This window comes from Herpailurus yagouaroundi, unplaced genomic scaffold (assembly GCF_014898765.1).
Source record: "Herpailurus yagouaroundi ecotype Mexico unplaced genomic scaffold, PumYag 160, whole genome shotgun sequence".
Lineage (NCBI taxonomy): Eukaryota > Metazoa > Chordata > Mammalia > Carnivora > Felidae > Herpailurus > Herpailurus yagouaroundi.
Window position 1 is genome coordinate 6712905 of NW_024412401.1, and position 24109 is coordinate 6737013.

Sequence of the window (24109 nt, forward strand, 5' to 3'; positions counted from 1 at the left end):
CTTATAATGTAACTTCATCTGTTATATAACTTCAAGTTTACAAAAACCTCTCACCCATTTCCTCAGGACCTATTTCCATTTTTATTTAGTTCCATACAGCTTGACCTCGTATTACAACGTTTAGAAAAAAATATTTTCCAAGGCCTCTGTATATATATTAATAGAACTCCAGAGTCTTTAAAAAAATTTTTTTAAGTTTATTTTGAGAGAGAGAGAGAGAGAGAGAGAGAGAGAGAGAGACAGCATGAGCAGGGGAGGGGCAGAGAGAGAGAGAGAATTTGAAGCAGGCTCCACACTGTTAGTACGGAACCCATTGCAGGGCTTGGAATCATGAACTGCGAGATCATGACCTGAGCCAAAACCGAGTCCGGCAGTTGGCCGACTGAGCCACCCAGACACCCTCAGAACTCCAGAGTCTTTTGATTGCTAATTTGTGCTTCACCCTACAACATTGTTCATAAGTCCCTGATAACCTGTCCGGTGAAAGAGGCTTCTGGATAAAGTGGTACATAGGTGGTCATTCTAAGGTTCATCTATTAGATGGTGAGATGCAGGGAACTCTTTATGTGATTACTCCAACTGCTTAACTACTTATAGCTTTCAGGTTTAAAGCTGTTCACCTGGGACTTGGTTATTGATCTTAAAGCAATTGGCTCTGAAATCAACCGCAAAACTATCAGGTGAAAACCACATTTAGGTAAACCAGTAATGATGAGGAAATGACACCATTATGAGGTTGATGAATTTATGGAAGCTATTCTAATCCTCTTCTAATATTCCTAGGACATATATGATGATCTGTGGCCACAGCCTGCCTTCCATGCCGTTGTCATTGACTGAGGCTTGGCACCTCTTAACTGGACAGAGCAATGGGTGGATGGGCCCGGGGAATCGATTACTGAATTTTCTTACAAGAAAGTAGTTGATTTAAGAGTTGTCGTCAATGTTACATTCAAAGGTCATCATGTGGCATCAGAGATCTAGAAATAGCTAGTCTTTTTCTAAATTGAATAACTCAAGGCAAATACTCAATTTTCAAGAATTATAGAACCAAAACTCAGTCCTTTTTTCTCTCAGTGTTCACTGGATTTCTGAAATGTTGGCTCAAAAAAAGTGCTGATTGTCCATTTTAACCCATCCAATAACTACAAAGTAAACTAAATGCTACAAAAAAGATAGGATTTGTAATGGACTTTTCCCTCAAGTTTAATATCAGATGCAGTATTGACCATTTCGGATAAGTCCACTGGTGAAACATTGGCTTAAATACAGAATTTAATAGCCATTCTTCAGTTCTCAGTCAATTCATAGTAAGTGACCATCATCTCACCTGACACTGTTGCTGCAATTCCCCGAAGTGGGGTCATGGGTAATCCCTTGGTCACTGTGTTTCACAGCATCCATGATCTTGCTTCTGAGATACTGAGATTGAAACACTACACTTATGTGACAGAAATCAAATTGGAAAGCGTTGACTGGGGTATATTTTAAAAGCTTAGAATTTTGGTTTCAGAAGTAATCATCGTTGCTTTTAGGCAACTCATTATCTAGACCTTATTATTTTTGCCTCATTTTCTCTTGCTAGATGCAACTCAAAGCTAACACTTTAAAAACAAAATGCTACTGTGGAGAGGAATGCACATTTCAAAATAAGAGAAAATAAGCTCGAGTCCCATCTGGACCAGGCACAAAAGTTGTTTATACTGAAGGCCTTCTTAAAAACCATAATAAGCAAATGCTGGTAGGTCTTAAATGACCCGAAAGGCATTGCTGAATTGTCATTTCTGGTTATAGATGTAAAAATCTGGCACAGTAAAAGAGGGGGAAAATCACTTTACTGTCTCTAACATTAAACATTGATTCAGTTGACATGAATTATGTTTATTCCACTTGCTAAAAGACACCTTGGAGATGGTTCCAGTTTGAGAAAAAAGGCCCACGACTTGCTTCTGAGTCTGCGTGTGATCTCTTTCAGAGCACTGTGTGCTCTTCCTATGTCTAGTTGTGCTGAAACTTGTAACTTGTGATGAGGTAAGATACAACCTCACTTTAGATGGAAAAGGTACGTGAAAAATACCAAACAACTTTAGCACAGAGTTTGGAACAATTTACTTCTCTAGAAAAACAAATTCTCAACTATATATTATTTCCAAAACAGCTTATCCAGAGAGCAGCCAGAGGGAAACCTCCCAAGGATTTGGCATTCTGGTGTTCTTATCTCACACGGAAATGGAGTTCGCATGTGAATACCGTGTGTGTATTTATTTTTTTCGGTTGTAGTAACTGGATGGTATCATAATTTGTAATCACTCATCTTGCTCTTAATTATTTCATGAATCCTAGCATTTGTGATTTTGCTTTTCATCTCAGACTTATTTAATTTGAATAAAATGAGGGACATGGTATTGTACAAATGTATGTTTGTCACACAAGTCATTACCACATCCAGCAAATACCATAACTCTCTCAACAGAACTTCTTCCAGTCATACAGAGAAAACTAAAAGGGAGCCAGGAGATGCACAGTAAACTGTTCAAAAATCTGAAGAATGAATTTAATGGGTGTATGGACAATGTATACTTCATTGCCAAAGAGTCTTTTCTCCTTCAGTATTTAATTAAGCTCTGGAAACAGAGTGCCCCATATTGCCTTGATTAGAGGTTGATTTTATTAATCCTAAAAACCAGGCTTTGGAGCTCAGTAAATGCTTCCTTTAGAAAGAACATACTTTGGGGTAACCAGTGTGTTTCTGTTACCCATTCTATTCCACATTTTAGAGGAGCCTCTAACTACTGACAGATCATATCACCAGGCAAATGTAATATGGCAGGTGGCTGGAAAGTTCTGCTGTGGGAAAGTCAGAGTTTTCAGGGAGATGATGCCTTAAGAGTCTAGAGTCTCCACTACACTCAGCAGGAAAAGCACTAGTACCTTCCCAGAGTACCTCCTGTAACCTTTCAGAGTACATCTATGTTTATAAATTATGGTAACAATAAATAGTATCAGTAAAAGCCGTTAATGCTTAGTGTATGTATATATTATTGTGATAAAATTTATAAAATTTACCATTTTAATCATTTTTAAGTATATTCAGTGACATTAAGTATATTCACACCGTTGTACAACCATCACCACGATCCATCTCCAGAAATCTCTTCATTTTCCCGAACTGGAACTCTGTACTCATTAAAAATAATTGCCCATTCCTCCTGTCCCCCTACCCCTGGCAACCACCATTCTACTTTCTGTCTCTATGGATCTGGCTACTCCACACACCTCATCTAAGTGGAACCACACAATATTTGTCCTTTTGTATCTGCCTTATTTCTCTTAGTATGATATCTTCAGTGTTCGTTCATGTTGTAGCATGGGTCAGAATTTCCATCCTTTAAGGCTGGATAATATTTTGTTGTGTGTGTATATCACATTCCAGTTATCCATTCATCCACTGATGGACATCTGGGTTGTTACAACCTTACGTGATTTTTATATTTGGTTATTTTAATTCTCACAATACTAGTGTTTATTATCCTTATTTTCTGATTAGAAGACTGAAGGATAAGGAGGTCACAGCTAAGAAGCTCTGGAGCCAGGATTCTACTCCAGGTTGAGTAGGTCCTTCAGTCCCTTCTCTTTACTACTATGCTAGCCTTTGCTAGCCCTTTGCAAATGATTTATGAATTTAAATAAAGCTTCCATCACTTACATAAGCCTTGATACAACACTCTGAGGTGAGGTTTCTGACTTAACTTGTCCAGATTTTAAAAGGCCCAAAGAGGGGCACCTCGATGGCTCAGTCAATTTGAGCTTCCAACTCTTGATTTCAGTTCAGGTCATGATCACAGAGTTGTGGGATCAAGCCCCAGGTCAAGCTCTGTGCTAAATGTGGAGCCTGCTTAGGATTCTCTCTCTCTCTCCCCTTCTGCCCCTCCTCCCCACTCACATGTGCTCACTCTCTCTCTCTCTCTCTCTCTCTCTCAAATAAAAAAAAAAAAACTAAAAAAACATTTAAAAGGTCCAAGGAGTCGCCAGTGTGACAACAGAGCCCCATAGCAACTGATCTACAAAGAAGCTCATTACTACAAAATAAACAGTTTTCTGAAGGGCTAGAGGATGTTCTCTTCTTTTTCAGGAGCCCCTCCTGTGTGGATGATATAACCTTGAGTATAACTAGGTAGGGCATGAGAAAGTAATTAAAAATAAAAATAATAACAACAGCAATAACAATCTGAGTTATCATTGTAGACCTCATATACACTGGTGACCTCATTTACATTATCTCAAGTTCCCACAATGCTTTGTAAGAGGTTACCTTCCTGTTGACTTCACATCCCAACCTTTCCCGGCATTCCACATCCCCTGTGCTCTCTCTTCAGAGACAAAACTGAAGGTGACATTGTCATATTGTCTAACATGCCTATTTTCTTTCAGGTTTGTTTTTTCCAAATTTAAATTTGAAATTTTAATTTTTTCAGAAGTATGTCCTTGATTGATATAAGAAGATACCATCTTTTTGTTAATGTTTGTTTATTTTTGAGAGAGAGGTGGGGGGGTACAGAGAGAGAGGGAGACAGAGGTTCTGACGTGGGCTGTGCACTGACAACAGAGAGCCTGATGCAGAGCTCAAACTCAGGAACCGTGAAATTGTGACCTGAGCCGAAGTCGGAGGCTTAACCAACTAAGCCACCCAGGCAGCCCCGAGAAGATACCATCTGTAATGTTTGAATATTGTGCTTGATTTACTCAGTAAAACAATTTGGCCCCAGTTCACATTAGCTATTTGTAGAACTGTTGCTATGGACTGAATTGTGCCCTGCACCGCAATTCATACATTAAAGTCCTAACCCCCAATGTGATGGTATATGGAGATGAGGCCTTTGGGAGATAATCAGTTTAGATAAGGTCATGAAAGGGGTCTCTCATGAGGGGACTCATGTCCTTAGAAGAAGAGACACCAGAGAGCTACTCTGTCTTCTCTCTGTCTGTCCATGCTCATACAAAGTGGAAGTCATGTGAGCACACAGTAAGAATGCTGCCTTCTGCAACCCAAGGGAAAAGCTCACACCAGCAGCTACGCATGCTGGCACCCTGTTCTCTGACTTTCAGCTTCCAGAACTATGAGAAAATAAATTTTTGTTTTTTAAGCCACCCAGTCTGGTATTTTGTTATGGCAGCATAAGCAGACTAATACAACTGTATTATTATGTATATTATTATTAATACCACTGTATTATTACATATATATGACATTCTCAATTTATCATAACATAATTATTGGTAATATTTATTAGTGCTTTACTCTGAAACTTATCCTAGGCTAAGTTCATTTAACTTATCTTCTTGTATAGTGTGTATGTGTGTGTGTGTGTGTGTGTGTGCATGTAGTGTCATGGTTATAATATTATCCCCATTTTATAGAAAGGGAAATTTTAGTGTAGGCAGGTGGTAATTTAATTGTTCAGGGACACCTAGTAAAATCCATATCCAACCCAGGCAATTTCTAACTCTAGAGATTATTCTATGAACTATAGCACATATTTTATCTTTGACTCTTATGAGAAATGTGAAGTTCAACATGGAGACCCGCATATACCAATTTTCTATACAGTAGATACAGATTTCACTAGGAAGCCTTTCAGTAACAAGCAGATCTATTTGTCAAGAGGCAATCCCTGCATTACTGAAGTTACTTCATGCAGTTGTTGTAATTAACAAGTCTGAAATCTGGAAATGATGTTGCTCAATTAAAAAAATTATCAATTGTATAAAATGTTAAATTTTGGAAGGTAATGCTGATATGCACATTACAAGCTTCTCAGAGCAGAAGCATCTCTGAGAGAAGTTTCTCTGTTTTCACAAAGAGGTAGATGAGTAGACTTATGAACCCAAGGCAAAATCATGACTTCAGTGCAAAATGTGACTTCAATTTAACTTCCCCTCACCCAGATTCCTTATTCTTGCCCCCTTTTCTATTTGCTCCATTATGCAGATCCCTTGTTCCTTTCAGCATGGCCCAGGGTCTCTAAACTCAAATAGTCCTCTCCCCAAACACATTATTCAACTGGAAAGAATCTAATAAATGTTTTCATCTCCAGCAAGGCTATCATATTCAGACATACAAAAGGCCCACACTTTAGGACACATGTTTCAGGGTTCAATGGGGACATGATACTGACCATTCTCTTTTTCCTCACAGAGCTCCAGGACAGCACGCTCTGAGGAGGACCGGGATGGCTTGTGGGACGCTTGGGGCCCATGGAGTGAATGCTCACGCACCTGTGGTGGAGGGGCCTCCTACTCTCTGAGACGCTGCCTCAGCAACAAGTAAGTCCTGCATCCCAGATGAGGGAGTTTGTAAGGCCCATATGTAGTAGGTTCAATGCATACTTTTGTGGCTGGGGTTATTAAGACCATTTTGTTGCACACAAATCTGGATGGAAGAAAGGTACAAAGAATTAAATATGTGCATCTCCAGCTAGGTTATTTATATACTCTTATATGATAAGTGATATAGAATTTATCTCATTTACAGAGGAAATGTTGTCTATTTTCATATTAGAACTAGAAGGTTGATTTATAAGTAGAAATGGACCATAATATATGGCACTTTTTGGATCCCCTTAAATTTTAGTGACAAGAATAGCAACAATATTAACATTAACAACGTATTAAGTTTATGTTGGATTCCAATGTTATCAAGCACTTTGCAAATAAGTGGTATATTGGTTTGGATTTCTTGGATGTCTGGAAGTTTCCTGAGATTATTCAGTTCAATGAATGATGAAGTTTGCATATAAGGAGGTTTGGAAAACAGAAACTTCTTGGGAACCTGGCATGGGAATGAGAGCAGTGGTGAAGGTGGAGAGTGGCTAATGGTTTCTAAGCTGAAAGTAAAGGCCTGCGGCATTAAAATGGAAGTCTACTTCAAATAATAATAAGTCAGAACTGTTTCTTGATCTGTGTGGTCTATGACTAGATTTTTCTTCAAACTATAAAATACAGAGTACAATAGTAATATTTTTAATGAGAGATTTTTATTTGACAGTGAAGAGTGTTACATGTGACAAGTAAGAGGTTTGATCAAAATTACTATATACTATAGAACATGGAACAGAAGAAAAAAATATCTATCTATATATATCTGCTGATTCTTCTAGACTTTTCATAATGAAACAGCACAAAGTGGTGAGATACAGGTTCAGAAAAATGTCAGCTTACTCTAATGAGAGAATTTCTTGAAATCAGGGTCAACGTCTTACTCTTTTCTGTGCCCCCCAGTCCCACACATGGTCTGACAGATAGATTTTCCTTCACTGAATCCATGATAACTAGAGACCATTTTGGTTCCAGGCAGATCCTAATGGAAATGGTGTACCCTGGGAAACCTGGCCAAAGGGCATATCTTGCAAGAAACCGGATTAATCATGTTACTTAGCCATTATGGTGTTTGGTTCTACTCAGAAGATGGAGCTATTGGATTACATCCACTAGCAAGTTTGTTTGTCATCTTTGGAGGCCAGTGTCATAACAAATGAGGTCCCCGAGCTGACCAGAAAAAACTACACCTTTCATTTTTATGATTCACCTCTTCTCTTCGTCTCAAATATCAAAACCTCCCTACGTCTGTACTACATGATGCTGCATGGTGATAGCACTGCAAGATATAACTGATAACAAACATACATCAGTAAAGCCAAAATGTACAGATTTGAAATGTTCCTATTATACAGTTTTCTCGAATTACCGTGCTTGAATATGCTATAGAGGTGAGCCAAAACATGTATCTCACAAAGCTGGTAAGGAGTGTATGGGAACTTTCATACTGGCTCGTTGATGTGAATGCTACATTGTGAGAATCTTGTATGGAGTAAGAGACTGACAAGCAACTTAAGGGATAAGTACAATCACAGGTAGAACTCTGTCATTCGGCAAAGCATCAAATATATTATAACATCATATAACATCAGTTATGTGAAATTCACACTTACCAGTTTTGTCACCTAGTAAATTAAGGCTCCAATTGTTAGGATTTTATTAAGATACTATAGAAGATATCATCTATCATCTACTCATAATGAATTGGCAAAGTAAAATGTAAAATCTAAAATTATAAACATATAGACTATATGTCCCTATTTGAATTTCAAATATTGAAAAAAATACATTAGGTAAACTCATACTAGGCTGGAGAAGAAGCTAAAACAATGGGGAGAGGGGCAGGACACCAACCTACCATGAGTGGTTATCTGTGGCCCTCTTGTTCATTTTTTTTTTAAATTTTTTTTTTAGTGTTTATTTATTTTTGAGACAGAGAGAGACAGAGCATGAATGGAGGAGGGTCAGAGAGAGAGGGAGACACAGAATCCAAAGCAGGCTCCAGGCTCTGAGCTGTCAGCACAGAGCCCGACACGGGGCTTGAACTCACGGACTGCAAGATCATGACCTGAGCCGAAGTCGGACGCTCAACCGACTGAGCCACCCAGGTGCCCCTCTTGTTCATTTTTTAATGGCTAATGAACTTAACGGGTTTTCTCTCATCTCCACTCCACATTTAATGTGGGCACCTTATACTCTTGAGAAAGATCACAGGTTATGAATGTATATGTCCTTAGAGGCCCAACAAGTAACTGGAATGTGTGTTGTAGTCTAACGGTAAGCACTCAAATTCAGCCTAAATGAATCCCATTGACCTGCTGAATTAATTTTCCAGACTGATTTTCCAGTCCTGTTCTCACTTTTAGCTCTGATATTTTTAAGTCTGTCAGCTAATAATTACTCTGTTCCAAATATGATAGAACTGTAAAAAGGAGCTAAAATACTCAGATTTTATGGAATAAATGACAACTACTCAACTTCTGGAGTTAATTATGTTCTGTGATGGACGGGGAGACTGGGAAGAGGCTTGGTTAACTGTATGAGTTTGAGAACATCTTCTCTGAGTGATCTTTTGAAGAGTGCAGGAAAATAAAAATCAGTGGAGGGAAAGCAGGGTGAAAATATAAATAAGCATTAAATATAAAACTCATCCTTCTCACTGGCAGTGCATGGTGCTGGAGAAAATGCCCTGACCCGGGGAGATACTGAGCAGAATCCTTCCTTTGCCTTCTCCCCCATCCTTTTTCTAGGCTCACAGAAAGTAAGCAGTGCTTCATTTTCCCAATTTCTGATATTAGACTATTGATAATTGCCTTTACTTGCAACCCTGGTTTGAGCAATAAGGGAAGGCACCGTATACACTTTTTTTCTACAACATTTACTAATTTCTGGAAGATTATGTTAGGTTTCATTGAGCAACTCTGATAATACAACTATTGCTAATCTTGCATCACTAAGTCTGCTTTGATTTTTGCATCATAACATCTGCTGTTACTTTTTTTTTCTAATTAGAAAATGGACCATGCATACTTGTACTTTATGATGGCTCTTCATTTCAAGTGAATTAGACAATGTACCAACTACCTTGAGAAGCTGCTGCTTCTGTCCAGTTCTTCACATCCTCCATTAGATATTCTGAAGTAATATTTTTAACAAATGTGTTTTTCTCATTTATCTACGATTGTGTGTTGTTTAGTGGAAACTATCCTTCTTCGACCTAAATTACTTAAGCATATAGTTTTAAATTTGATACTAAAGATCTGTCTCTGAGAGTTCTAGCTTTGTCTTCAGCCGGTTAATTTAACTTTTCCCATAAGGAGTTCCAGATGCATAAGGCACTTAAGAATACTGTGTGTAACGTCATATGTACCACTGTATTAGGTCTGTGCCAAAACCAAGGTCAAAGAGGTAAACTGCAGTTCATTTGAAATGGCAATGAGTCAGATAGCTGGATGCTCTTAAGTGTGGTGTCAACCTTTATATTGGTGCCTGAAGAAGACTTAAAGGTCTTTTGTGACATTTTTTATCTTCTGCAAGGCCAATTAATCTCCAGACTAATAAATAGTATGGATTAATAGATTAATACATTAGGAGTAAGAATATTTTGTTAAATCCCAACTGGTTAAATGAAGGGCTTGTCATACCTATATGTACTCAAGTAGCAAAAATAATAATAAAAAAATTATTTCAAAAGCCTTACTTATAAAGGATGAAAGCATTTTTTAAAGTTAATAACTTTTGCATTGAATTCTTTAGTTGAATAGAATTTTTTGGAGCAGAATAAAATTATTAGATGAACAAGAAATAAAATCATCACACTGTGGAGGTGCCTAAAAAAAGATTATGATATTGTTCCAAAGGGATGTGGCTGCCAGAATGTTGTCAATATAAATACAGAAAAATTAAAATAAACATCCTCAAGGAGTCTTATCTCACAGTAATTGGAAAGATCATTCAAACTTGTCATTTCATAATAATTGTGCTAAGTGAAATTAAGCTAACTCTTCAGATTTTTTAATTGCAAACACAATTTTTCTCCCATAAAAATATTGATACTACAGCAATATAAGCTTTAGTTAGCAAGTAATTTCTACACCATATAATAATAAATACCAAAAGAAAAATTTTAACATTAAGATTTGACTTCTTAAACAAATATTTTTTCCCTTTAAAGTCATTTCATCTTTATCAAAACATCCAATTAAGTTTCATAGGACCTGTTTTAAGACATTTTAGAACTTTCAGCTAAAGTGAACCCCAAAGCAAGATTTATCTGTTATTCCTCATCTGGTGTTATATGTTATCAGACTTGTTTTCATTGGAAATGCTTGAGTTTTTGTTTAAAAGAAAGATATACAAGTTCAGAATGGGTCTGACTACTCTGTCATTTATATGAGGAAGTCTTTTCATTGTGTTAGGAAAGATTTCACATTTTAGGATGTTTAAGAGTTTGTGGTTGCCTTCCTTTTACTTTCTGGGTTAAAGCCTAATCTAAATGTATTACCAGGACTTCTAATAGTCCAGGTCATATATCTTAGAGGGATGTGGTCCTCCCCTGCACCCCTAAGCTCTGATCTCCTTTCGAGAGGAGAATAAGTCGAAAGACTGAATGTTTGGAACCGTTTTATCCCATAAACCTGTTTATTAGAATAAAAAATGGTTGGAAATGTGTTTGGTGTCCATAACCTTTACTAGCCATGCTGGGAATTTATAATTCTTGGCCGTCTTTTTCTGTTTATTTAAAAATTCTTTATTTGGCTAGTTCAATAGCCCTTGTGAAGTCATTATTTCTTTTCAATTTTCTTTTTTTTTTTTTAAACTGCTTTATAGGGATATCTTTGACACGTAAAAACTACATATATTTAAGGTATACAACTTACTGTTTCAATGTATTTATATATTGTGGAAGGATCACTACCATGAAGCTAAATAATTTATCCAACACACCTATATAGTTACATATTGTGTATATGTACATAGTTACATAGTGCATATGTGTTGACAAGATTTAAGAGATACCCTGTTTCAACTTTCAAGCATACAATACAGTATTGTTAACTATCATCACCATACTGTACATTAGATTTCCCAAAGTGATTCATCTTGCATAACAGAAACTTTGTACCCTTTAACTAACATCTCCTCATTTTCCCTTCTCTCCTGCTCCTGGCAAAACACCATTATACTTACTCTCTGCTTTTATGACTTTAACTATTTTAGATTCCACTTATAAGTGAGATCATTCAGTGTTTGTCTTTTTTTGTCTGGCTTATTTCACTTAGCATAATGTCCACCAGATTCTTCCATGATGTCACAAATGGCAGGACTTCCTTCTTGTTAAGACTAAATAATATTCCATTGTATGTATATACCGCATTTTCTTCACCCATCCCTCTGTCAGTGGCATTTAGATGGTTCCCATGTCTTCACTATTATGAATAATGCTGCAGTGAAAATGGGTGCAGATATCTTTTCAAATTCCAGATTTCATATCCTTTGGATATATATACTCAGAAGTGATATTGCTAGATCATATAGTAGTTATATTTTTAATTTTTTGAGGAACCTCCATACTGTTATATAATAGTTTTACCATTTTCTGTTCCTACCAACAGTGTACAAAGGTTCCCTTTTCTTTATGTCCTTGCCAACACTTGTTACTTTTGTCTTTTTGATAATAGCCATTCTAACAGGTATGAGCAGATATCTCATTATGGTTTTGATTTTCACTTCCCTGATGATTGGTGATGTTGGGCACCTTTTCGTGTACCTGTTGGCCATTTCTGTTTCTTCTTTTAAGAAATGTCAATTCAGGTTTGTTGCCCATTTTTTGATTGGATTATTTGTTTTTTCACAATTGTGTTGTAAGAGTCTCTAATGTATTTTAGATATTAACCCTTTATCAGATATATGGTTTGCAAGTAACTTCTCCAATCAAAGCCAATGAATAGATTGCCTTTTAACTTTGTTGACCGTTTCCTTTGGTGTACAGAAGCTTTTTAGTTTCATCTAGTCCCACTTACCTATTTTTGCTTTTGTTACAGGCAGTTTTGGTGTCATGACCAAAAATCATTGCCAACACCAATGTCAAAAGTTTTTTCCCTCTTTTCTTTTAGAAATTTTATTGTTCCAGGTCTTATAATTAAGTCTTTCATCCATTTTGAGTTAGTTTTTTTTTTCTTAATTCACTGTGAGAATAAGGGTCCAATTTTATTCTTGTGCATGTAGATAACCAGTTTTCCTAATGCCATTTATTGAAGAGAGTATCTTTTCACTATCATTGTGAGTTCACCATTGTGGCACTCTTGTCCAAGATTGGTTGACTATATATGTGTGGGTATATTTCTGAGCTCCTTGTTTTGTTCTGTTGGTCTAAATGTCTGTTTTTATGCAGTACTATAATGGTTTGATTACTATAACTTTGCAGTATAGTTTGAAATCAGGAAGTGTGATGCCTCTAGCTTTGTTCTTCTGCCTCAGGATTTCATTGGCTATTTGGGATCTTTTGAAGTTCCACATAAATTTTAGGATTGTTTCTCTATTTATGTAAAGAATGCCATTGGGATTTTGATATGGAGTGTGTTGAATCTGTAGACCACTTTGGGTACTATGGACATTTTAACAATATTAATTCTTCCAATCTGTGAGCAAGGGTTATCGTTCCATTTATCTGTGTCTTCTTTAATTTCCTTCATCATTGTTTTATAGTTTTCAGGGTATAAGTCTTTCACCTAATTGGTTAAGTTTATTCCTAAGCATTTTATTATTTTTGATGCAGTTGTAAGTGGGATTTACTTAATTTCATTTTCAGATGGTTTGTTGTTAATGTGTAGAAAAGCCACCAATTTTTATATGTTGATTTTGTATCCTGAAACTTTGCTGAATTCATTTATTAGTTCTAACAGTTTGTTGTTGTTGAATCTTTAAATTTTTCTACATATATGATCATGTCATCTGCAAAGATGATCTTATTCTTTTCCAATTTAATTTGGATGCCTTTTATTTCTTGTCTAATTGCTTCGACTAGAACTTTTGGTACTGTGTTAAATAGAAGTAGTGAGAATGAGTATTCTTGCTTACATTGGATCTTAGAGGAAACGTTTTCAGTTTTTCCCCATTGATTATGATGTTAGCTGTGGTTATTCAAATATGACCTTCATTGCGTTGAGGTAAGTTCTTCTTATACCTATTTTTAATGGTGTTTTTTTAAATCATGAACAGATATTGAATTTTTTTACACTCCTTTTCCTGCATCTGTTGAGCTTATCATGTGGTTTTTATCTTTCATTCTGTCAATGTGATGTATGACTTTGATTGATTTGCATATGCTGTACCACCCTTACACCTCACAGATAAGTCCTACTTGGTCATAGGTACAGTGCTTTTCATGTGCTATTGAATCCAATTGGGTAGAATTGTATTGATGATTTTTGCAACCATGTTCATTAGGGATATTGGCCTATGGTTTTCTTTTCTTACAGTTTATTTGTTTGTCTGGCTGTGGTTTCAGAGCAATATTGGCCTTATAAGATTCATTTGGAAGTGTTCTCTCTCCTACTTTTTGGAAGACTTTAAGAAGGATTGGTATTACTATTTTTTAAATGTTTAGTAAAATTCACCAGTGAAACCGTTAGGTCCTGGCTTTTCTTTCTTGGGAGGTATTTGATTATCGATTCAATTTTCTTATTTGCTACTGGTCTGAACTAGAAAAAGAACAAAACAAGCCTGCAGTTATCCTGAAAAAAAGAAGATAATAAAGATTAGGAAAAAAAATGGATCAAATAGAGGTTAGGAAAACAATAGAAAAAATTCAACTAAACTAAGAGTTTTTTTTTTTTTTGAAAAGATAAGATCAACAAATGCTTGGCGAGACTAAGAAAAAAAGAGAAAAGATGAAAATAAAACCAGAAATAAACAAGAAGACATTATAATAAATGCCTCGGAAATCAAAAGGACCATAAGGAACTATTATGAACAATTATACCAATAAATTGGGTAACCTAGAAGAAATGAGTAAATTCTAAGAAACATATAACCTTCTAAGGGTGAATCTCCTCAATTTTCATTCATTCATTAAATAAATATACACTGAATATCTATCATGTATCAGGCAAGTTGCTAGGTATAACTAAGGGTAAAAGACCCAGGAGTCAGGCATCTGCTTTGGGGGATTTAACAAATTATTAAGTTTTTGCTGATTATACTGAATTTCTACTGATTGTAGTTATATAATATTTTAAGAAGAGAATTTCCTCCCAGTTATGTAAATAGGTAATATATATGTAGCAATGGTTCTTAATCTTAGCTGTACTTTAGAATCACCTGTGTGTGTATATATATATATATATATATATATATATATCCATCCCACTGAAAGCCAATTAAATACAAATCTCTACAGCTGGAACTCTGGTATCAATACATCTTTCAAAAGCTCTCCAAATGATTTTAATGTGTAACCAGTGTTAAAACTGCTGCTGTATTCACTGTTGACAATAGCCAAAGTATGGGAGGAGCCCAAATGTCCATTGATGAATGAATGGATAAAGAAGATGTGGTGCAATGGAATATTACTGGGCAATCAAAAAGAATGAAATCTTGCCATTTGCAAGTACATGGATGGAACTAGAGGGTATTATGCTCAGCGAAGTTAGAGAAAGACAAATATGTAACTTCACCCATATGATAAAGGGAAGATACAAAATAGATGAACATAAGGGAAGGGAAGCAAAAATAATATAAACAGGGAGGGGACAAAACATAAGAGCCTCTTAAATATAGAGAACAAACTGAAGGTTACTGGAGGGGTTGTGGGAGGGGGGATGGGCTAAATGGGTAAGAAGCATTAAGGAAGACCCTTTTTGGGATGAACACTGGTGTTATACATAGGGAATGTATCACTGGAATCTACTCCTGAAATCATTATTGCACTATATCCTAACTAACTTGGATGTAAATTTGAAAATAAATTTAAAAAACCCTGCTGCTCTATTAAAGGAGATGATAGTGGAATGATTCAGCTCCCTGGGATTTTTTGGAAGTTAGGGTAATGAATAAAAGAAGGAATTTTCTGGTAAAAGAGATTTGTTTATGTTTACATTCCTCACTCAGGTTTCTGTGAAATGACCCAATCTACAGCATTGGAGGAAAGCCCTGGGCACCAGCATGTCAGGATGTAAAAGTGGTGATTGTGCCCCTACTACTGTGAGCTAAAGTAATAACTTTTCTGAGTGGTTATACAGTTGTCAGTATAGTAAGGTCAGCCTTGCCCAGATTGACAAATGGACTAAGTGATTTCTGAAGTTTTCTTCCATTCCATTATTAAGCTTACAAGTATGACCCTTTAAAATGCCTCCAGGTTGTTAGTGAATGACTAAGTTAATGCCCCGAGCCTGGGATATTTTATGCAAATTCTCTAGGATCCACCTGCCTTCAAATTCATTAAATTTCTTATCCATTGAGTAGAGTTTATCTTTCTACCTTCAATTCCACATTTATCATTATGCGGAAAGAAAGGCTTCCTAATAGTACTTGAGGTCTTTAATTTTTCTTATATTTTCTTAAATTTCTTATCCATTGAGCGGAGTTTAACTTTCTACCTTCAATTCCGCATTTATCATTATGTGGAAAGAAATGCTTCCTAATAGTACTTGAGGTCTTTTATTTCTCGGTTTGGGTCCAATTTGTGCAACAGAAAAGAGGAGTTTATCTAACCCTAACTGTTTTTGCTTACTTTCAACCACTGGGAGAGAGGGAGGTGGTGGGAAGGAAGGAGGAAGGAGGGAATGATAAAGGAGAAGAGAAAGAGATTAAGAGAAATTAAAGGGACACCAGATATTAACAGCTAAAACAAGGGATACCAGAATTACATACATTGGGGGGAAGGATGCTTTACCTGGAGACAGAAAGAATAAGTATAGAATGCTAAGTAACATCATAGTCATGTGTGACCATCAGCTGAAACCCATAACTACATATGTCAACCTTAAATAGCTGCATAACCAATCCCTACCTCTGGGTTTTGGGGTAGGACTCACAGGTCAAGATTGGGATCTTTTCCTAGTGAGAGAGTCACATGTTTGGGAGCCTGGCTCTCATAACAGTGCGTTTCACTGTCTCTGAGAGAGTCTTTAACCTATTTTGTGGACTATCCCTTTTATTTATTTATTTTTTTATCAAACTACTAATTTTGAATCTTGGTCCCATTATTTTCTAGCCAGGTGACACTGCACTGGGTTTTTAGTTTTTCTGGGATTCAATTTGTCGCATCTATGATGTCAAGTGGGCAGTTCCTGGAACAGAATAGGTGTTCAATAAATATTTATATTCAGTGAATGTCTAAGGTGCCCTTCAACTGTAAAATTGAATGTGTGACCCTGAGACAGAGAGCTTTTCTCCTGCACATGTGCAGTCAAAACCCATTTTGCTGCCAGATAGGAAGAGGAACAAAAGCTGCTCTTAATATGAATGGTTTTAAAGAAAAATGTTGTTATTCTCCAGGCCCCCATCTTACAACGGACATCTGGGTGATATGGGCGGATTGAAGAACTTTTGTCTCTAGCCAAAATAATTCATAAATTCCCAGCTCCAGGGTTGTATCGGGTGAGGTTGTGAGAGTCCTAGAGTTTCATAATATACATTTTCCTCATGGGGAAGATGGAAAAGTTGGACTTGATGTTGCTAAAACACATTTGTTTTTATTCTCATTCTTTGCCTCTTTTGGCTACTGAGCAAATGTAAGATCATTTGCAAACCTTATGGCATGTGTGTATGTATAATAAAGTGCATGTCCTTCCTGTGAGCGGATCTCAAGCCAAGGGCAGCAATCCCCCTGCCCCACACCCCAGCATATTTCAGAGGGAGCAAATGCATCGCAGTGACAAATACAACTTAAAATAAATATGTGGAAATAAACATGTCTGTAAAAAAAAATGCAGTTTCTTTCCTCTGGTAGCTATTTCACTTCCTTTTATGCTTTTCACCTTCACTTTATTATAGAAAGATTTTAATCAGGTTTTAGGGTTCACAACTTAGAGCAAATATTAAACCAAAAGTTCTTCATGGCCTGAAATTATCCTGATAGCATTTCCTTCTGTTCTACGCCTTCTCTTTAACTTTGACCCACCCACCCTTCCTTCGCTCCTGTCTTCCCTCCCTCCTTCCTTCCTTCTTTTCTCTTCTCAAGAAATGCTTATGGAGTACTAACCATAAACGAGGCACTTCACTAGGCACTGGGGCTCAGAGATCAAAACATAGACTGCAGGGGAGAAAAGCAAATAAAAGAAACCAAAAATAGTTTTTTTTTTAAGTGAAAACAGTCCTGGCCAGCTACAGGACTGTCCTGATCCTTTAAAATACTGACCACATTGTTGTCTCTCTGCCTCTTGTTCTAATGAGCTTCTTACCTTCAATGTTCCTCCACACCCATGCCCAGCTAGTAAAATTCATCACACACTCAGCAGTGGTCTTCAGCCTCATTTTGATATACTTATAAGTCATTTCTCTTCACACCACTTTGAATTACCTTTAGACAGACTGGCATGTGTTATGGTTTCTTGTATGGCACTGTATCCCAAATACTATCATCTATGAGCACAGGTTTTATCTTTCTTGTTTTACATTTTACTGCCATGCACATAGTAGGTGCTCAGTTCAGTGTTGGATGAATTCGCTGAATAGAATATTTGGGCCAGGAACCTACTGTAGGACTGTTTCTTGAGTAACCCTTTCTCCCATCACATTCTTAGGATACTTATGGCCCATATGGGACATTCTACCTAAGATATTGCCTTCTTAAGTACTTTCTTCTCACCAGCTTGTCCCTTTGTCCAGTTCCTTTTGTATTTAGTATCCAGACCATGCCCATTAGTAGTTGACTATGCATTATACTGTTGTGTGTTTTACGTGGATGGATGTAGATTGTTTTCCAACTAAATTATAACTTTGAAAGGATCAAAAAAGGCCATCATTTTTCTATCTTTCACAGTTCCTTGCATAGTACTGGTTCAGACTGGATGCTCAGTAAATGTGTTAAGTGACTATAAATCTGAAGGCATTATACAAAAGCTTGCTAACCAGAAATCCTGCACGGGGGCTCATTTTCACTGTGAGACTGCTTATTGTACAGTTTCCTCATTAGATTTTCGGAACAGTATGCTTGGAGCAGTTTCTGGCTTCATTAGAAGTTGGGCATGATCATTATGGTTTATATTGTCATTGTTCTTGCTTTTTTCTTTGTTGATTGCATGAGCATACTCCTCATTTTCATAACCTCAGCCCATATTTGTGAGAACTCAATGCTTTCTTGTAACATGTCAGTCTTTGAAGAACAGACAGAGATATGTAAAATCATACTTGTTTGGGGAAAAAAATTGGCAGTGATTTTTCTGGTTGTAATTTAGAACATACCAAACACTCATAATAGCAAATAAACCGATTTGACACTCACAAGACAAACTCCCAAATTCAGTCTATAATATCCTCATGTGGGTCTACATTTTAACAGCTCTGTAGCTGCTTAGCCGCTGCTAGAGAATCTGTAACAGAGAAGACTTCCTTAGTTCCCTATGGTAGAGAGAAGATCAAACAACCAGAGGGCATGTCTTCTCAGAACGTTTTCCCCAAACCTACATCATTTCCATTCATAGTGAATTTGTTCTCTACATGAAGTTTTAGTAACCCTCTCTGTATACACAAACCAGGGTCTCCAAGCTGGCACAGCATTCAGAATGTTTTTATAATGAGAGATTAGTATAGAGAAGAAGTGTTGAATTATAAAACTAAGGTTACAAAAATATGTTACCTATGCCAAAGAAACACTTTTAAGCCAAGGCGTCGATTTATGACACTGTTTTAAAATTTGGGCCTCCGCTACCCCCTAGTCTGTTTAAAATTGCTTTGAAAATTCAGGTTTTAGGCCAACTGTTCTTTTGGCTCCTTTGGCCGCATTAGAGCCTCTGGCAGATTGAGAAGAACTAGTGTGACACCAGGGCTGTGTCTGTTCCCAGCCAGCTCACCTACTGATGGATGATGCTTGGCAGCATGCCTCCTTGTTGTTTGTTGTATTATTACGACAGAAAGCATTTTCAAAAGCTACATTTATCAAGTTGTCATAATAGTTTGGCTTGTATATCTATCTACTCAGAAAAAAAAATAAATCTCTCTCTTAGCACTAATCTGTTGGAGCCACATGATGCATCACGTGCAGAAGAGGCAGTGCAAAATGAAAAGGCCATTCTGCATGAGATTCAGGGACCTTTCAACTAAATGATTAAAGGAAGAGGTATTTTTTTATGTATGCATTTGAAAGTCCCAGAGCACCAAAGACCTGTCCCCACCTTGTTTCAAGGGTACTTTTCCATGGGTGGTTGTGTTTGTTGCAGATGCCTTATTCCTAGAATTTTGGAGGGAAAACACTGAAATTTGCCACAAAGAAGGTCAAAGACACTCTTAATGTTTAAGATGGATTTTTCATTGGCAGGTATCACCAGATTAAACATCACTTGTTGTGGAGAACCTTATAAGCAAGATAGGTGGTTGTCTGGGTGCTCAAGACTGTTTGAAGCTGGGATTCAGAATCTTTATCCAGAGAAAAAATATACTCTGAAAATGTTTGTTTAAAATACTTCAAACCTATTAATGTTAATAAAGCATTCACTAGGTATGCATACTAGAACATCTTCAATTATTCCGAAATATAGTATATAATGAATATACAATATAAACATGGTTATCTGTAGATATGTTTTTATTGAGATATATCGACATAGAACATCATACAAATTAAAGGTATACAATATATTGATTTGTTGTTTTTTCCTCATTTTTCCCACCCCTTCCCTTTGTTAATCATCAGCTCATTCTCTATATTTATATGTCTGATTCTACTTTTTGTTTGTTCATTCCATTGTTTAGCTTTTTAGATTCCACATATAAGTGAAATCATATGGTATTTGCCCTTCTCAGTCTGACTTATTTCTCATAACATAATACCTTCTAGGTCCATCCACGTTCCAGATGGCAAGATCTCATCCTTTGTTATCACTGTGTAATATTCTATCGTGTGTGTGTGTGTGTGTGTGTGTGTGTGTGTGTGTGTGTATCACATCTTCTTTATCCATTCACCTATCATTGGACACTTAGGCTGCTTCTGTATCTTGGTTATTATCAATAATGCTGCAATAAACATAGGGAGACATGTCTTTTTGATATAGTGTTTTCATTTTCTTTGGGTAAATACCTAGTAGTGGAATTACTGGATCATTTAGTAGTTCTATTTTTTAGTATTTTGAGGAAACTTCCTACTGTTTTTTACCATGGCTGTACCAATTTACATTTCCCACTAACAGTGTACAAGCGTCCTTTTTTCTCCACATTCTCACCAATACTTGTTATTTTTTGTCTTTTTATTTTAGTTATTATGATGGTTGTGAGGTGATATCTCACCGTGGTTTTGATTTGCATTTCCCTGAAAATCTTTTCATGTATCTCTTCTGTTGGCCATTTATATGTCTTCTTTGGAAAATGTCTATTCAGGTCCTCTGCCCATGTTTTACTCTCATTTTGGGGGGGTTTTCTTTCTTCCTTTCTTTCTTTCTTTCTTTTTTTCTTTCTTTCTTTCTTTTTTTTTGTTTTTTTTTTTGTTTGTTTGTTTTGCTTTCTTGCTTTTGGTGTTTAGTTGTATAAATTCATCATATATTTTTGATATTAACTCTTTATCAGATATATCATAAAAATTTTAAGGAATAAAACAAATTGATTGATTTGATGCATCTATACATTGCAATATGATACCACTTTCTGTTAGCTTACACCTCTAACATGTGCCCTAGTTATCATTTCTTTTCTGTGGTGGGAACAATTAAGATCTCTCTTAGAAACTTTGAAGTTTATGATACAGTGTTTTTGTCTATAATTGCTATACTGTGTATAGCAATTTTGTCTATAATTGCTATACTGTGTATTAGATTTCCAGGACTTATTTATCGACTAATTACAAGTTTGTACACTTAAATAACATCTCCCCAATTCCTCCACCCCCAAGTCTCTGATAACTACCATTCTACTTTGTTTTCATGTAGATATTTTTTAAAGTTTATTTATTTATTTTGAGAGAGAGAGAGAGAGATATAGAAGAGGGGGCAGAGAGAGAGGGAAAGAGAGAATCCCAAACAAGCTCCATGCTGTCAATGCAAAGCCCACTGAGTGGTCTCAAACTCACAAACCGTGAGATCATGACCTGAGCTGAAATCAAGAGTCCGACACTTAACCGACTGAGCCACCAGGCACCCCTGTAGGTATTTTTTGAAGAAGGTGCTGAACTGACTCCTCTTGCTGGGACCAAGCACCTACAAATAAAGTTTCCACATCAACAAGGCTCATTTTTATTGTCATGAAAAACACTCTAAATAAGAATTAAATAATAATTATATAAACATGGAATAAAATGCATAGAATTATAGAATTGCTTTTTTTTTTAATGTTTATTTATTTTTGAGACAGAGAGAGAGAGAGCATGAACAGGGGAGGGTCAGAGAAAGAGGGAGACACAGAATCTGAAACAGGCCCCAGGCTCTGAGCTATCAGCACAGAACCTGACACGAGGCTTGAACCCACGGACCGTGAGATCATGACCTGAGCCAAAGTCAGACGCTTAACCGACTGAGCCACCCAGGCGCCCCTAGAATTGCTTTTTTAAGCAAAAGAGTGTAACAGAGCTAAAGGAAAGACAACATGGAACTTAGGAAGCCCACTATGGTGGCCAGTCCTCTAATTTTCTCCCCCATGCCAGGCAAGATCCCCACCAACCACCGATGATGCACAGACTCCAGTTCTAGATCGTAGGTTTTTAGCATCCATTTTGACCCATGGATGAGGACAGTGAGCATCTGAGGACAGCAGGGTCCAGAGGTTCACGTAACTTCCTTTTTAATGGCAAGTTGATTGGTATCAAGTGTTGTTTCCTGAAAGAACCTCTTACACTAATGTGTCTGTGGAAAATGAAAAGCAGCCCAACAGTGCATTTATACTTGGTCCTCTTAAGTGTTCTCAGAATTTGTTATTCCTCTTGAGGTCTTTGTAAAAAGTCCCTGAAATGTAGAAGTGCTTTCACTGGCTTCTTGGGGACATCCTTCCGCAAGATAGCTCCAGTGAATACTGAAATGCTCAAATTGAAGCAAGAGAGGAAAACCGTGCACCAATAGTACATGACGTCGTGTTTTCAGCTGTAAATCTGCTTGTCTTGTCTAATCTATACTCACTTTAGGAACCAAAATCTAAAGGACCCAGAGTCTTTCTGTCAGCTTGAATTGTTGATATGGTTTATACCTGTTCTCTTGTGAAGAGCTCATGGTTTCCTTTTGAATAATTAAAAAAAAGAGAGACATAAGGAGATGAATGCTCATATTTTAAAATTCTTTGCCCATGAGTCCGTATTTGAGAGACAAGAGGTATTCCAAGAAATACAGTAACCTGTTTTTACTGAACAGCACTCTGCTTTTTCAAAATCAAAGGCAAAGCTTCCTGAGTGGTTGTCCTTAAGAACTATGGAGTCTTAAATACACAGTTACCACATTTTCCCAAAACTTGTTCACTGACACCAAGAATGAGTCTCGTTATGTCTCCAGAAGAATCTGTTTGCCTAGGGAGGAAAAGGAGAACCTTGAGGTAAAAATTGATGTTTTGCCCAATTTTTTAATTCTTAATGAGCGATAAGTTGAATATGCCTCCCTCTTTTAAGGACTTAAATTATATAAGTGGGAGGGTGGGGAAGTGGGGAACCAACAAATTGCTAACGCCGGGAAAGAGAACTTTTAATTTTCCATGGTAATTCATTTCTTCTATGGTTGTTAAATTATGGCAATTGCAACTAAGATATTATCAGGGTTTTAAGAACTGGAAGAGTTTGGATGGCTTGTTATGTGTTAATGAGAAACCAAAAAAGTGTGCCTTAAGCTTACACTAATCTCATTATAAGTGAGTTAAAATCTGAATAATTCACAAATACTAGCTTGTGATTGAGGTGATTACCATTTTTTACAGAAGGAATTAAGTCAAAATTAATAAATGACTAGCTAGGAGTGAAGTGCTTAAATGAATAAATAAGGAATTGTGTGTACAAATTCAGTTCGGAATATATTTGAATATTTATATTTTGTTCCTTCATATTTGAACCAGTTCTGAGTCCTTAATTGGTACCATCCTTAGCTCACTAAACACAGTCCTGAAAACATTCTATTGTTTGCAATGAGAAAATGCATTTACTTAAAAATCTCTGTTATCAGTGGCCTATAACTTGCTTTGGAACCCATTTTGGATTGAAATTTCTGTTTGTTTTCATTCCCAGGGGTGAATTTTATTTTGTTTAAATGTGAAAGAAACCATTTGGCTGTTTTATACCAATGAACTGTTAAGAAAGGAAGAAAATATTCTTTACTGCATGATGCTCAAATGAGGCTTTTGTGCCCAGATAAATGCTTCGGATGAAGAAATTCATACTTGGCACAAATTAAATCCTTATGGTGGAATAGTCACTTCATTAACTTAAATAAAATTTATATGCAGTTATAATAAATTTGAACTTTTAAAAAGCGTAAGCTTCGGGGCGCCTGGGTGGCGCAGTCGGTTAAGCGTCCGACTTCAGCCAGGTCACGATCTCGCGGTCCGTGAGTTCGAGCCCCGCGTCAGGCTCTGGGCTGATGGCTCAGAGCCTGGAGCCTGTTTCCGATTCTGTGTC

General features: G+C 36.7%; 1 protein-coding gene across 9 annotated transcripts in view; it reads left to right on the plus strand.

Annotated features, from left to right (window-relative positions):
* The window catches only part of ADAMTSL1 (ADAMTS like 1), an 885520-nt gene that overhangs the window by 531389 nt on the left and 330022 nt on the right, over nucleotides 1-24109 (plus strand). For all 9 annotated transcript variants that reach the window (XM_040481343.1, XM_040481342.1, XM_040481344.1 and 6 more), the window contains one exon: nucleotides 6197-6324. In XM_040481343.1, coding sequence (XP_040337277.1) covers nucleotides 6197-6324 — 128 coding nt within the window. The remainder of the gene's footprint in view (nucleotides 1-6196; nucleotides 6325-24109) is intronic.